The 14,370-nt window shown below is 39.2% G+C and overlaps 1 protein-coding gene across 2 annotated transcripts in view; it reads right to left on the bottom strand.

Annotated features, from left to right (window-relative positions):
• Positions 1–14,370, bottom strand: part of LOC132823210 (polypeptide N-acetylgalactosaminyltransferase 10-like) — a 96,989-nt gene that overhangs the window by 16,817 nt on the left and 65,802 nt on the right. For both annotated transcript variants that reach the window (XM_060836817.1, XM_060836816.1), the window contains exons 5-8: positions 10,544–10,729; positions 9,515–9,698; positions 6,018–6,135; positions 3,935–4,042 (exon numbers count right to left, since the gene is read on the bottom strand). In XM_060836817.1, the coding sequence (XP_060692800.1) occupies positions 3,935–4,042; positions 6,018–6,135; positions 9,515–9,698; positions 10,544–10,729 (596 nt within the window). The remainder of the gene's footprint in view (positions 1–3,934; positions 4,043–6,017; positions 6,136–9,514; positions 9,699–10,543; positions 10,730–14,370) is intronic.

Here is a 14,370-nt window from a genome sequence, read left to right as displayed (position 1 = left end):
ATGGGCCAATGGGATGAGGAGTGGCAGATGAAATTTAATTTAGATAAAATGTGTGGTGCTGCATTTTGGGAAAGCAAATCTTAGCAGATCTTATACACTTAATGGTAGGGTCCTAGGGAGTGTTGCTGAAAAAAAAGAGACCTTGGAGTGCAGGTTCACAACACCTTGAAAGTAGAGTTGCAGGTAGATAGGATAGTGAAGGCGGCATTTGGTGTGCTTTCATTTATTGGTCAGAGTATTGAGTATAGGAGTTGGGAGATCTTGTTGCGACTGTATAGGACATTGGTTAGTCCACTTTTGGAATATTGTGTACACTTCTGGTCTCCTTTCTATTGGAAGGATGTTGTGAAACTTGAAAGGGTTCAGAAAAGATTTACAAGGATGTTGCCAGGGTTGGAAGATTTGAGCTATAGGGAGAGGCTGAACAGGCTGGGGCTGTTTTTCTGGAGCGAAGGCTGAGGGGTGACCTTATAGAAGTTTATAAAATCACGAGGGGCATGGATAGGATAAACAGACAAAGTCTTTTCCCAAGGGTGGGGGAGTCCAAACTAGAGGGCATAGGTTTAGGGTGAGAGGCGAAAGATAGAAAAGAGACGCAAGGGGCAACTTTTTCACACAGAGAGTGGTACGTATATGGAATGAGCTGACAGAGGACATGGTGAAGCTAGTATAATTGCAACATTTAAGAGGCATTGGAGGGATACGGGCCAGGTCCTGGCAAGTGGGACTAAACTGAGTTGGCTTGGACGGGTTGGACCAAAGGGTCTGTTTCTGTGCTGTATACCTCTGTGACTCCATGAGTTGGTGTTCAACCCAACCTATTATCATAATTATATTCGGAAACATGTGTTCCACTTTGCACTTTCTTGTGACACATCCTCTGCCATTACAAATCCATCATGCCAAACTGATACGTAGGACGGCACAAGACTTAACAGGGACCAGTGCCGAACCGAACTTGTTCTCATCCTTTAATTTGGATCTAAATGGACTTGTTGACCAAAAGAAAAACATACAAGATAGATGCCTCTTCAAAGATTGTTGTTAAATGCTTAAGCTGATTACCACTTGTGCAGACAGCCAAAGGCAATTTGAAGAGTTCATCGGTTGTTTTTATTACAAAATACAAGAGATGGTGTTTGTGCCCATCATCTGTGGTGAAAGCAAAGTAATACAAATTATTTTAATGTTTGAGGAGTTGCGTCATCAGCTTAAAAATGTACTGTCAATTGAAGAGAAATTCAGGAAGAAATTTTAATACCTGCCCTCAGCATTTTTCAAATGTTAAGGTGGTAACTAAAAAAAAAATGAGGCAGTAAGAGTTTCCTGATGAAGGGAAAACTGGCTTGCCATCCGTCTGATTTTCCTCATTACCAAAGCAGAAAGAGCTGGAGAAATTCAGGATATCTAGCAGCATCTGTAGACAAAGAAACAGAATTAACATTTCTATTAGAACCCAAGTTCTTCTTCAATGCCGAAGTTGTTGTCCTGGATTTGAAATGTTGATTGCTTCTGTAGTTTGATATTTGGTCTGTATGTGTTTTCCTGTTGACGCTGGTTTGAAGTTCCACATCGGCTGTTTGCTCTACTGTGACATCTAGGAATGGCAGTTTGTTGTTGTTTTCCCCATCCAACATGTTTTCCAACATCCACAAATGAATTATCAACAGTGCTTTGCCCAGAAGCCCACTGAAGATATTACCTAGTAGGGTGACGAAACATCTGGAAATGACCGTTCCAGCTCAGCGAGCAAACCTACATCTAGAACCTCAACCTGAATTACAAATCTTCTCAAAACTCGTTGAAATGTTAATGTTTTTCTCTCTGCTGCTGGTGTCAGATCTGCCCATTTTCCCAGCACTTCGTTTTTATTTCAGACCTTCAGCATCTGCAGTATTCTGTTTTATTTGGTTCTCCTTATACCTTGTACAGGAATAGAAAGGTACCACATTTTCCACAATCCTTATGCAACATCCTCAAATTATGGAAACAGGTCATTCATGCTTTAAGTTTTTTTGAGTAAAGTAATTGGCTTAGCTCTCTTGGCTTGTCTTTATAAGCCCTATAGAAAAAAAAAAGCCCTCTTCTAGGAACAATCTAACTAAATTTTAAACAGAAACTTTGCACTCTATAGCAACAATAGTTTATGGTTAGAATCTTATGTTCCCTTAGTTTTTTTTTTAAATACATCTCTTTAATTCTTCTGTGATTATCTTAAATTTGTTTCTTCTTGTTACAATCTTCTCAACTGATATCATAAGCCCTATGCTTCAAATTTAAAATCTTCACCTTTGGTTTAAATCTCTTCATGACTCCATCTCTTGCTATATCCAAGAGTTCCAAAGAAGAGTCATTAGATTCAAAACATTACCTCTCTTTCTATCTCCACAGCTGCTGCCAGAGTTTCTCCAGTACTTTCTGTTTTAGTTTAAGATCCTCTAGATGTATAACCACCAAACTGACCAGTCCCCCTTGCCATTATTCCAGCAAGAATTAAATGTTCAATTTCACTGATCCCAGTCTCCAAAGCTTATCCATGATCCACAATCAGGAGTGTGATGAAGTACTCTCCACTTGTCCAGATAGGTGCAATCCATCAAAACTCAGGAAGTTTGATATCATCCAAGACAAAACAGATCACTTGATTAGCAACCTACCCACTGCAGCGATAACAGTGTTTAACATCAACCTGATTCACTGCACCAACTTTCTGAAATAACTTGACAGCAACCCTTCAAACCCATGACCTTTACCACCTCGGCAGACAAGGACAGCAGACACATGGGAAAGTCACCACCTAAATGTTTCCTCCAAGCCGCATATCATCCTGATTTGGAACAATGCAGCCATTTTTTCACTGTCACCAAGTCAAAGTCCTGGAACTTCTTTCCCAACAGTATTGTTGATAAACCTACTTCCCTTGACTGTCGTAGTTCAAGAAAGGTGGCTCATCATCACGTTCTCCCGGGTAATTTAAGACAAGCAAAAAGAATGCTGGCCTAACCCCGTGATTCCAACCTCCTGAGAATGAAAAAAAAAAGCTGTGACTGAAATAATTAATTTTCTGATCAATGGCAACCCCCCCCCCACCCCCGGATATTGATGGTTAAAGGGTTGAAGGTCACAAGTGGGTAGTTGAATTCTCTCTTGTGGAGATAGCTATTGCCTGGCACTTATGTATTGCAAATACTTTCTACTCCTTATCAACACTGGCCAAAATGTTGCCCACGTCTTGCAGCATGTGGTTTCACTATCTGTTTGAGTTGCAAATGGAACGAAACATGGAAACAGGAGAGAACATCCATACTTTTGACCTGGAGGGAAGTTGTTGATGAAACAGCTAAAGATGATCATGCATAGAACATTGCCCTCATGAACTCTTGCAGTGGTGTCCTGTTGCTGATATAATTCAGATATTCAATCTATGTTTGGAACAATACTGTAATCAGAGCTAGAGTCAAGTGGTTCTGGCTCTAAATTGAACATCTGTGAGGTGGTTATTTGTGAGATAGTACTGCATTATAATCCTACAGATGACATCTTTCATCAATTTGCTGATGATCAAGCAAATGTTGACAGGATGATAATTGGATGATTCCGTTTTCTCCACTTCTTCTGGACATGATGGGCATTTTTCCAATTTGTTAGATAAATGCCAGTGCTGTAACTGAATTGCAAAAGCTTGGCTAGATGAGGAGCACAAGCTTTCAGCATGGAATCATGTGTTTTCAATGCATCAGCCAATTCTTAAGTTTCTTAATCTTGAATACTGAATTAAATTATGGAATTATTTTATCAAGTGCATATCAAACATACCTGGGTTTTAAACAATGTAATATCATTTGGTCTCAACTTTCTTTTAAGAGAAAAGCAAACAAGCTACAACAATAAAAATTTAAAAAGTTAACAGACCTGTAAAATGAAAATTACTTACTCTGGGCAAGCCAAATCCACTTGAAATCGTGTAAGGAACATGCTTTCTGTAGATGTGTCCTACCCTGGAGCAAGGGATGTCTTCCATCTGCCCACCACACATCCATACCTGAAACCCCAGTCAGAAACAACATACTAATCATGTAAATTTAAGGTAACCATAGTGAAACCTGTAACATAACTGCTTTGCAGAACACCTACGTGCCACTCACAAAAATTACCAAGCTTCCAGTTGCCTGCCAAATCTGTGTCTCAGACTTGCTGCAGTGCTCCAGTGAAGCTCAGCATAAACTGGAAGAACACCACTTCATTTTCCACTTGGAAACCCTGCTGCTATCTTGACTCAAGATTGGGATCAATGACGTTAGGGCCTGAGCACCTTCGCCCATAGTATTATCCCAACCCCTACACACCAGGCCTTGTCATCACATGGGCTGTGACTACACAACCCGTTGTCAGTGACTAAAGCTCGCCATGAGGAACGATTTATTCTCCCAGATTGACCTTTACCCATTCCTTTGTCTGTCCGACTGTTGTTCTCTCTCTGAGCTCCTTCTTCACCTAACATTTACTTTCCCCTTCCCCTCAACACTTCTTTTCATTTATACCAAACTTCTCCTAGCCACAATCAGTTCTGAAGAAGTGTCACTGGACCTGAGATGTTAAGTCTCCTATCTCTATACAGATACTGCCAGACCTGCTGAGATTTGCCAGCAATCTCTGTTCTTTTTTGCCTAATTTACACTATCACTACTTTAAAATGATCTAGCTAACAAAATGTCCTTCAAGAATTCAAGTTTATATAACACCCCATCATATTTCATACAGGCGTTGAGAATCAAGAGTAATCTTCAGACAGAGCAGAGTTGAAATGCAATTAATTTGGTCCCCTTTTCATTATTTTACATTCCAATATTATTTTAATATAATCCAGCAAAAACGTAGTTAACATTTACAAAATAGGCTAATGAGAATTTGCAAAAGGATTTTTAGAGGGTGAGACAACAAAGAGAAAATGCAAGCATACAGATGGAGATTAATATTTGAAAGCAAGCATAGAATGCAAGTGTTTACCGCTGCCAGGAAAGAGACCGAGAGAGAGTACAAAGATGCAAAGTGAGAAAACATGCATAATGTCCCACAATCAATGGGAATAAAAAGAGGAAAGAACTACAAATGGGAAAGGTTGTTGGGTGATGAATCAGCACTGACAAGGACACATCAAGTGCTGTGAAAGCACCAGAAACTAAGAGATTGAGGAGGAAACACAGGCCTACTGCCAAATTCAGAACCGAAGGAGAGGGACAGGAGGGGAAATGATCAGAGAGAACAATCCATAAGAATGCAATGACTTTGCCTTCCACTCGGTCTTTAGAACTGGAATCTCAGTGAAATAGATGGTTACAGTTGAGTTAATAGTAGTTATCAGATAGTTGAATGGACTTTGTGGTGCAGAAACGTGGCACCATTGGAGCCTTTTGTTCACCCTTCTTCATCTAACTATCAGCTTCTTCCTCACATACCTATTCAGCTTTCCTTTAAATCTATGTACTCTAGTCACCTCAATTTCCCCATGTTGTGGCAAGTTTCATATTCTTACTTAAATTTATTAAAGAATTTTTTTTTAAAATTCACATCTTGTTTTGAACTTTTCCGAAAGTGAAAATGTTCCACCTCTACTTTATTAAAATTCTAAAGATCTTTCATAAGTTACAATAAAACCTTCATCTAATAGAAAAAAATCCATCCTGTGTCGTCTTTACTGATAATGAGAATCTGTGCCAGTTATGTAACTCAATATTCTAGACATCAGTTGCAAATGAAACTTATAACTTGAATATTTTAGAAGAATATAAATCACAGAGATGAAAATTGCTGACATTATGCTCCAAAATACTCAATACCTTGGGAAAGCTGAGCCATTTTCATTAACTATGAAAGGTTTCTAATTAAGGTAGAATAATATTTAATCCTTATGAGATTTGGCAGCTTAATGTGTGATACCAATTAGAATTTTAGTGATACTATATGACCCTGAAACTCAGTTGAGAATGCTTTGAATGTATCCACAATATGCAGCTTACCTTGAATGATATCTCATACTGTTCTCCTCCCCAAATTTCCAAACCAGCATCATAACCACCAAGCGTCCAGAACCACTTTTTATCAACAGCAAACAAACCTCCAGCCATGACAGGTGATCTGGAAGGAAATAAGTAGAGTGATAACTTCTATAACAATGCTCTAACTAAAATATAAACGTAAACAGGAAGTGTTGGGTCAGGCATTTAATCATTGATATAAACCATGAGAAGAGGAGAATGTACAGAATGGAATTGGAATCAAGGTCATTTCTTAAAAAAAAAGAACAATTTGAAGGCAAGGGGAGAGCTGTCTATGCAGAAAAACCAGAGTAGAATGTTGGAAAGCTGTTGAATTAAGCATGCACCAGTTGTGAAACAGAGGGATGAAACAAGATTGAGATGATGTCTAATGCTAGAGATCACAAAAGAAGAGGAAATTACTAAGTCAGAAGGGTACAGCCAGGCTGGAGATTCGAAAAGGAAGGAGTAGAATTTTGAACTCTCATACAGGGCAGACATGACACTTCCTTTTGTGAAAATACAAGTTGCAGTGTATTCGCTAAGTTCACGCATATATTATTGAGGGCAGGAAGACCAGATAGGTCAAATCTGAAGCTGGAGAATGGATGGGCCAACACTTCCAGCAAGAATTAGGAGGAGAAAGAAGCAGAAATGGAAAAATGTAATTTTAGTAATGGCTCACATTAAAGGTCAATTAAGGAAACCAATTTTTGACATTTCCTGACAAATGTTCAAACAGCTGGTTAGGATAATGGAATAAAAACTGGTGGCAGTTAACAAAACATTTTACTCATCCAGCTCTTGAAATTAAAAAAAGCAATTTTAAAGTATGACAATAGTCTTTGCAGCAATTGCAAAGACAGAAAGGAAGAGCATTCTACTATCAACAAACATGTGCTTTTCACTTCCAAACCTTCCTGAAAGGGACTAAAGACAGGGGTACAGATTTCTGGGTATGGATACAACCAGGTCAGCCAGGAGTACAGCATGTGCTATCTGAAGCTAGCACGTGTAAATAATTCATGTGAGGGGAGTTAGAGTATCTGTTGTCATATGTTTAAATTCCCTTCACCAGAGAATTATGACAATGATGCCTTAAAACATATGATATTCAATATAAAACTGAAAATACTCGCATTGGTCTGGAGTCCAGTGGTGTGAAAGACATTGGCACACGGTGGCACATAGCTGGACACCACTGGACTCCAGACCAATGCGAGTATTTTCAGTTTTATATTGAATATCATATGTTTTAAGGCATCATTGTCATAAATCTCTGGTGAAGGGAATTTAAACATATGACAACAGATACTCTAACTCCCCTCACATGAATTATTTACACGTGCTATCTTCCTCCACCTCAACAGACTTAAACACTTTCTTTATTTGGAGATGCCAGTGTTGGACTGGAGTGTACAAAGTTAAAAATCACACAACACCAGGCTATAGTCCAACAGGTTTAACTGGAAGCAGTAGCTTCCGAAGCGCTGCTCCTTCATCAGGTGCTTGTGGAGTATAAGATCGTAAGACATAGAACTTGTAACAAAAGTGTGATGTATCTGAAATTTTATATTGAAAAAGACCTGGGTTGTTTAAGTCTCTCATCTTTTAGAATGAACATGTTGGTTTCCGTGCTTTCATATATAAATCGTAGAACTTTCTAAAAGTTACATTCGCAAGTGAACTTTAATAATTGGTGTCATGTCAACCCAGATAATGCATTCATTGTGCGATGCCCTGTGTGAGACGGTCTGTGCCACAATGGTCAGACTGATTCTAATCTAAAAAAATGAATATACAGAATCTTACATGGATTCAGACAGTTTTTGAGCAAAATAAAATGTTATTCTGCAAATACAAATTAAGCCAACAAACTTTTGTGTGTGTGTGTGTGCGTGTGTGCGCGCGTGCGTGTGCAGCGTGGGGTTATGAGTGTCTGTGAGAGAGTATGTGTTTGTGTATGAGTGAGAGTGTAAAGGAGTATATGTCTGTGAGAGGGTGCCTGTGTCCGTGAAGGTGGGAGCGTATGCGTGAGCATATGAGAGAGAGCTTGTGTGAGACAGGGGGTCTGCATAAGTGTATGTGTCTTACATACACGTTTGGGGGGTGAATTTGTACTTACAGAATTACATTTTATTTTGCTCAAAAACTCCACAAGTTCATGTAAAATTTTGTAAATCCCTTTTTTAAATTAGAATCAATCTGAACATTGTGGCGTAGACAGTCTCACACAGGGAACCTCACAACTTCAATGCATTAGCTGAGCCGACATGATAAGTTGACTTGAGAATGTAACTTTAAAGAAGTTCTGCAATTTATATATGAAAGAATTGAAACCAACATGTTCATTCTAAAAGATGAGATACTTAAACAATCCATGTCTTTCTCAATATATAATATCAGTAACATCACACTGTAAACTTTTGCTATAAATTCTGTGTAATACTCCACAACCACTTAATGAAGGAGCAACCCTCTGAAAGCTAGTGCTTCCAAATAAACCTATTGGACTATAACCTGGCGTTGGGTGATTTGAATTTTAACTTTCTTTAACTTCCTTAAATTTTCCCATTCTGTTAGGCAGCTGCTGAATTAAACATACACCCTCAACCTTTAGCTTTCAATTATTTTATCTTCTTGCTGAAATGAGGTGCAAAATGCTTACTGGTAGGCCTCGGAGGATGCAACTCTAGCTTTAAACCCTTGACCATCTTTAAAGGGGAGTCCATAGACTTAGCAGGCAAACATTATGTTCTGTCGAGGGAAATGGCAAACTTGACGAGATCTTGCTGGTGTCAGGTTAATGACTGAATATTTACATCGTCACACTCCCATCCCATGAAGAGAAGATTCTAAACCATTCTCTGTCTTACTGATTCCAATTTAATTATTCGTACTTTTATTCCTTACATCTCATAAAGAAATAGGCGTGCAGCAGAAGGAACATGATGATGGAAACGAAGAGGAGAAGGTGCTGAGAAGATCCTAGGCCCAATTGAATGGCATTCACTTGTCTGCCTGTATCTCTCAGAACAGCAACAAATCAGGCCCCTCACCTCTGCACCATGGTGGTCAAACATGGAAAGGGAAGACCGGGGTCCCAGGGACGCAACCAGAAACCAGCTGCCCTCAATCTGTATAACATCAAGAAACCCAACTTGTTGCAATTCAGGTCTCGGGACAGCACTTAATAGGAGCCGAGAACCGTTGAAAGAAGAGCATGTGGGAGCACTTCAGGCAAGCACGGTTATAAAAATGAATAAGATGAATGTTTGCATTTGTAACGATTGTTTTAAAATGGATCACACTATTATTGGTGTGTTGATAATGGAGGAAAGGCTGCAGGCAAAATAAATTCATCCTATTTTTAAAGAAATAAGTGAACTGACTAGGACAACAGCTATCAAAAATCTTTATTCACTTAACAACAGCCTTATCCTTGTTGATCACCAATGTTTCAAATGAATTAAACTTACTCAAAAGGGTCACTTGGATCTGGTTTACGAAGCTCTACTGGTATTGGAATACGTTTATAATACATTTCCCAGTCAAATGCTCCTCGCATGGCATCACCAGCCTGCGTCTCATATCCAAAATGATCATTGTCAATAACATCGATCATAGGACACACAATTGTTTTGCGGTTCTGAGCAATTCTATCTGAAATATTGAAGAGGATTCAATTGAAAGACATTCATAATATGACAAAATATACACCACATTCAATGAAAAGCAAAACATAATTCAAATAAAATGAATGAATGAATAGATCCAAGAGAACAAGGACTTTGAGAAGAAGTAATCATACTTTTGAGCAAGCCTGGACACTGCACTGTGGTGAGCTGTTTACCTTGTCCTTATTTCCACAAACCCTAAACTTGTTTGCACATGTACTCTTATATTAGGGATCAGCTGATATCACTTAAGGAGACTAGACCAAATGCCTTTCCTCCTTTCCAGGTTGGGGGGGGGGGGGGATCATTGAGAATTTGGGTGTAGAGTAGTTACAAATTTATAAAGGGTATTGTGGGAGTATGAAACCACAATCTTTTTACTCCCCTTTTACAGTTTATATTTCCATCTTTCCTTTCAGTTTCTCTGCATGCTTATTCAATTCCCCTTGGACCCTCCCACTTAAAAATAATATACTTTTCTGCTTCTCAAGTCCCACTGTGAACAAATTTCAAATTCAGTCAACTTAATTTCACGATCATTAGTACACAAAGGTCATTAGAACATGATACAAAAGATGAAGCATTAACTCCGAGATACCTAGTTTTGATGTTACCTAATTTAGTACTGCACTAAAGAGACAAATTACATATTATTAATTTTTTTAAAAAACCTACCATAGCTCAAATTAAAAAATAATGATGGGGTATATGCAATTCAAAGGATCATGTTGTGGAACATCTCATAATTTAAAACTGTGATTCATAAATTAATAAAACCAACGATCACAACTTTTCTCCAAGGATGATAAAACTTATGATTTTGCTCCTTACCAAGCAATGGGGGCAGCCAATTCACATTTGCTTCACAGTGTGAATCCAAGAAGGTTATGACCTCTGCTTTTGCCACTGTGGCGCCCAGTAGACGTGTTCGAATTAAACCTTCTCGTTTCTTGGCCCGTACAATCCTGACCTTTGGAAATCGTGCCATATATTCTTCCAAGCGTTTTTTCAAATATTCTTTTTGGAAAAATTAAATAAAAGTAAGTGCAGAAACTATTGGTTCTGATCAATGTTTCTGTTCTATTTCATAACGAGATCTGAAATAACTTAGAATCATGGAATCCATGCTATGCCATTTGGCCCACTGATTCTGTACCAACCCTCTGAAGAGCATCCCCCACAGACTGTTCCCCCATCCATCCCCACAATCCACTTTTACAATGGCTAACCACCTAGACTGCACTTTGAGTTAAACGGAACGGAAACTGGACCGAAGGGTCTATCAGTCCATGCTGAACATAAACCCAAACTAAACTAGTCCCATCTGCGTGCCCCTTCCTGAAACACTACTGACAATTTAGCATGGTCACTTAACCTGCATATCTTTGGACTGAGGGAGGAAATTGGAGCTCCTAGCAGAAGGGCACATAGACACAGGGAGAATGTGAAAACTCCACACAGATAGCCACCCGAGGTTAGAATCAAACCCACGCCCCTGGTGCTGTGAGGCTGCTGTGCTTATCACTGAGCCACCGTGTCTCACAACTTACATGACATCATTCCCGACTCAGGCGACTGACTGTGTGGAGTTTGCACATTCTCCCCGTGTCTGCATGGGTTTCCTTCGGGTGCTCCGGTTTCCTCCCACTGTCCAAAGATGTGCAGGTTAGGTGAATTGGCCATGCTAAATTGCCCGTAGTGTTAGGTAAAGGGGTAAATGTAGGGGAACGGGTGAGTTGTGCTTCGGCGGGTCGGTGTGGACTTGTTGGGCTGAAGGGCCTGTTTCCACACTAAGTAATCTAATTAAGCAGGACCAGACTGATATGTTCTAAAGCACAATATTTCTTTATTCCTTTCAATATTCCTCATGATGAAAATCAATAATCCTGGATTCTTATTTGGAACAAAATAGAGTGCCACCAACATACCCAATAACAATTGAGTTTAGTCCTAACCCAACAAGAGCATCTGATACTTCATCAATATACTTTCCTGGAAGAAGCCTGCAAGTCTATCTTGCAGCATTGCACTGAGTCAGGCCTTTACAAACAACAAGATTACTTTTCCCTTATTGGTATAAATGTAGTATAAATTCATTCATTCTGAACTAAAAATGTGATTATCGTAACTAATTAGGAACTTTTCTTAAAAATACTGAAATCGATTGAAAATACTAAGACCAAAACTACCATTGATTACTTCATAAAATTTGGCACATTGCTAAACGTACAAAATCCAACCATTTAATTTACAAAGTGAATGTGAATGCCAAATCACTTGTGTTTGAAAGGAGATATGCAATTTAATCATTCCAAAGTGGATTTTATGAGAGGGAGAAGAATAGAATGCAGATATCAAGCAGCTAGATTTTACATGTCTTTGCAGAGTATGATTTTTAGCAGAAGGGTACCTAAAATAGGCAGGGACCAGCCCAGCACCAGAGCATGCCTTCTGCATGGATTCCCCGCATCGACTCTAAAATCCATCACTCCATCCCCATGTCCAAGAATGATCTAGCCCTCCCTGCATAATGTCGCTTACTTATCTTGTCCCCAGGTTTTGCTGAGCCTCATCCTTAGCACTGGCTGCAGACATAACAGCAAGCAGTGTTGCGAGAACTGTGGAACTGTCAGCCATTCGTATTGGTCAGCAGCTCCAGACAGCAGCACATTATGGCTGTGGAGCAAGGGTTTCTTGCTGGCCTGTCAGCTGGCCAACTTAGTTCCTCCATGTAGGTCTAAAATTCTGCCTAGGTTCTCTGGCATGGGTATGACTTTGCCAAACTATCTGACTCAAAGGCTGTCTAACATTCCTTAAAAATATTAGTTTTTCAATATTGTGTTGTTTGATTTCAATAATAATATCAAAATATCTCTTGTAGTCAGAAACAGGGGAAGATATCGTGGGAAACAAAGAAATCGAAGACCAATTTGACACATATTTAGGTTCTGTCTTCACAAAAGAGGACAGAATAATGTTCCACGGGATCTAGTCAGAGGGAGGAACTAATGGAAATCAGTATTAGTAGAGGAATGTTATTGGGGTAATTTGTAGGATTAAATGCAAATAAAGTGCACCCAGAAAGTGGATGTATAAGTGACCAACTTTCAAGATTCTACAGATGCCGGAACACTTCCTATGAATTGGAGGGATTCGAATGTAACTCCACTATTTGGAAAAAGTGGAGGACAAAAGTGAAGTATAGACTGGTTAGCCTAACATCGACAGTGGGGTAAATGCTAGAGTCTGTTATAAAAGATTTATCAGGAGAGCAATTGGAAAACAGTAGCAGAATCTGAGAATGAGCATGGATTTATGGAAGGGAGATCATACTTAATTTAGAATTTTGAGGATGTAACTAGTAGAATTGATAAAGGACAGCCAATGAATGTGGTTTACTTGGATTTTCAGAAGGCTTTTAATAAGGCTCTACATGGAAATGGCATGTAAAAATAAAGCACATGGGTTTGGGGCAGTGTACTGACATGGATAGAGAACTGGTCGGCAGACAGGAAATGAAGAGGAGGAAAAAATAGGCCTTTTGTTTTCTGAGCAGCAAGCAGTAACCAGTAGGGTACCACAGGATCAGTGCTTGGATCTCTGCTTTTAACTGTATTATTAATAATAAATGAGGGAACTAAATGTAAAATCTCTAAGTTTGGAGGGTAAACTGAGGAGAATGTTTCAGTGTGGTTTGGACAAGTCTAGTTAGTAGGCAAATGCAAGGCAGGTGAAGTACACTGTGGATAAATGTGAAGTTATCGACTTTGGTAGCAAAAACAAGGAAGCAGATTATTATCTTAATGACGATTGGTTGGGGAAGGGGAAGGGTCAACAAGACTTGGGTGTCCTTGTATACCACTCGCTGAAAGTTAGCCTGCAGGTACAGAAGGTGGTGAAGGCAGTAAATAGCATGTTGGCCTTCATAGTAAGAGGATTCGACCACAGGAACAGGGATATCTTACTACAATTGTTCAGGGCCTTGATGAGATCATATCTTACCTGAGACGATGGAGGCAGTGCAACAGAAGTTTATTGGTCTGATTGCTGGAATGGCAGGTTGACAATATACAAAGAGACTGGATTTCTTAGGATTATATTCACCAGAGCTTTAAAAAAAAAGGTTCATCTCATGGAATCCTATAAAATTCTAGGAGGACCAGACAGGGTAAATGCAGGAAGGATGGTCTCATGACCAGGAAGCCCAGACACCATATAGGACTGATAGGAGGAGAAGTTCCTTCACCCAGCTAAGTCTGTGGAATTCTTGGCAACAGTTAGATATAGATCCTAGGGCTAAAGGGAGAAAGCAAGAACAGGGTATGTAAATGCTTGATTCGCCATGGTCATCTTGAATGGCACAGCAAGCTCAAAAGGGCTGAATGGCCTACTCTTGCACCAATAATCCATGTCAATAATATTGACATATGTAAGTATGTCAGACTTAATTTTGTCAGCATGTGCTTCAGAAACAAAAACTATTATTCTGTGCTGTTATTCCCTGACCAAAAACAATAAACTTATTGGATTTTAATTACTGGTGCTTTCAGAGCAGAGTATTAAAATATTGGAATGTAGGTCAGTTATTAAATCTTTAGATGTATTTCATTCCCTGACTCTGGCTGCTTAATCTCTCCAATATAATTTCAGCAAAACAT

Source organism: Hemiscyllium ocellatum, chromosome 16, assembly GCF_020745735.1.
Source record: "Hemiscyllium ocellatum isolate sHemOce1 chromosome 16, sHemOce1.pat.X.cur, whole genome shotgun sequence".
NCBI lineage: Eukaryota > Metazoa > Chordata > Chondrichthyes > Orectolobiformes > Hemiscylliidae > Hemiscyllium > Hemiscyllium ocellatum.
This window is presented reverse-complemented; position numbering and strand designations above follow the sequence as displayed.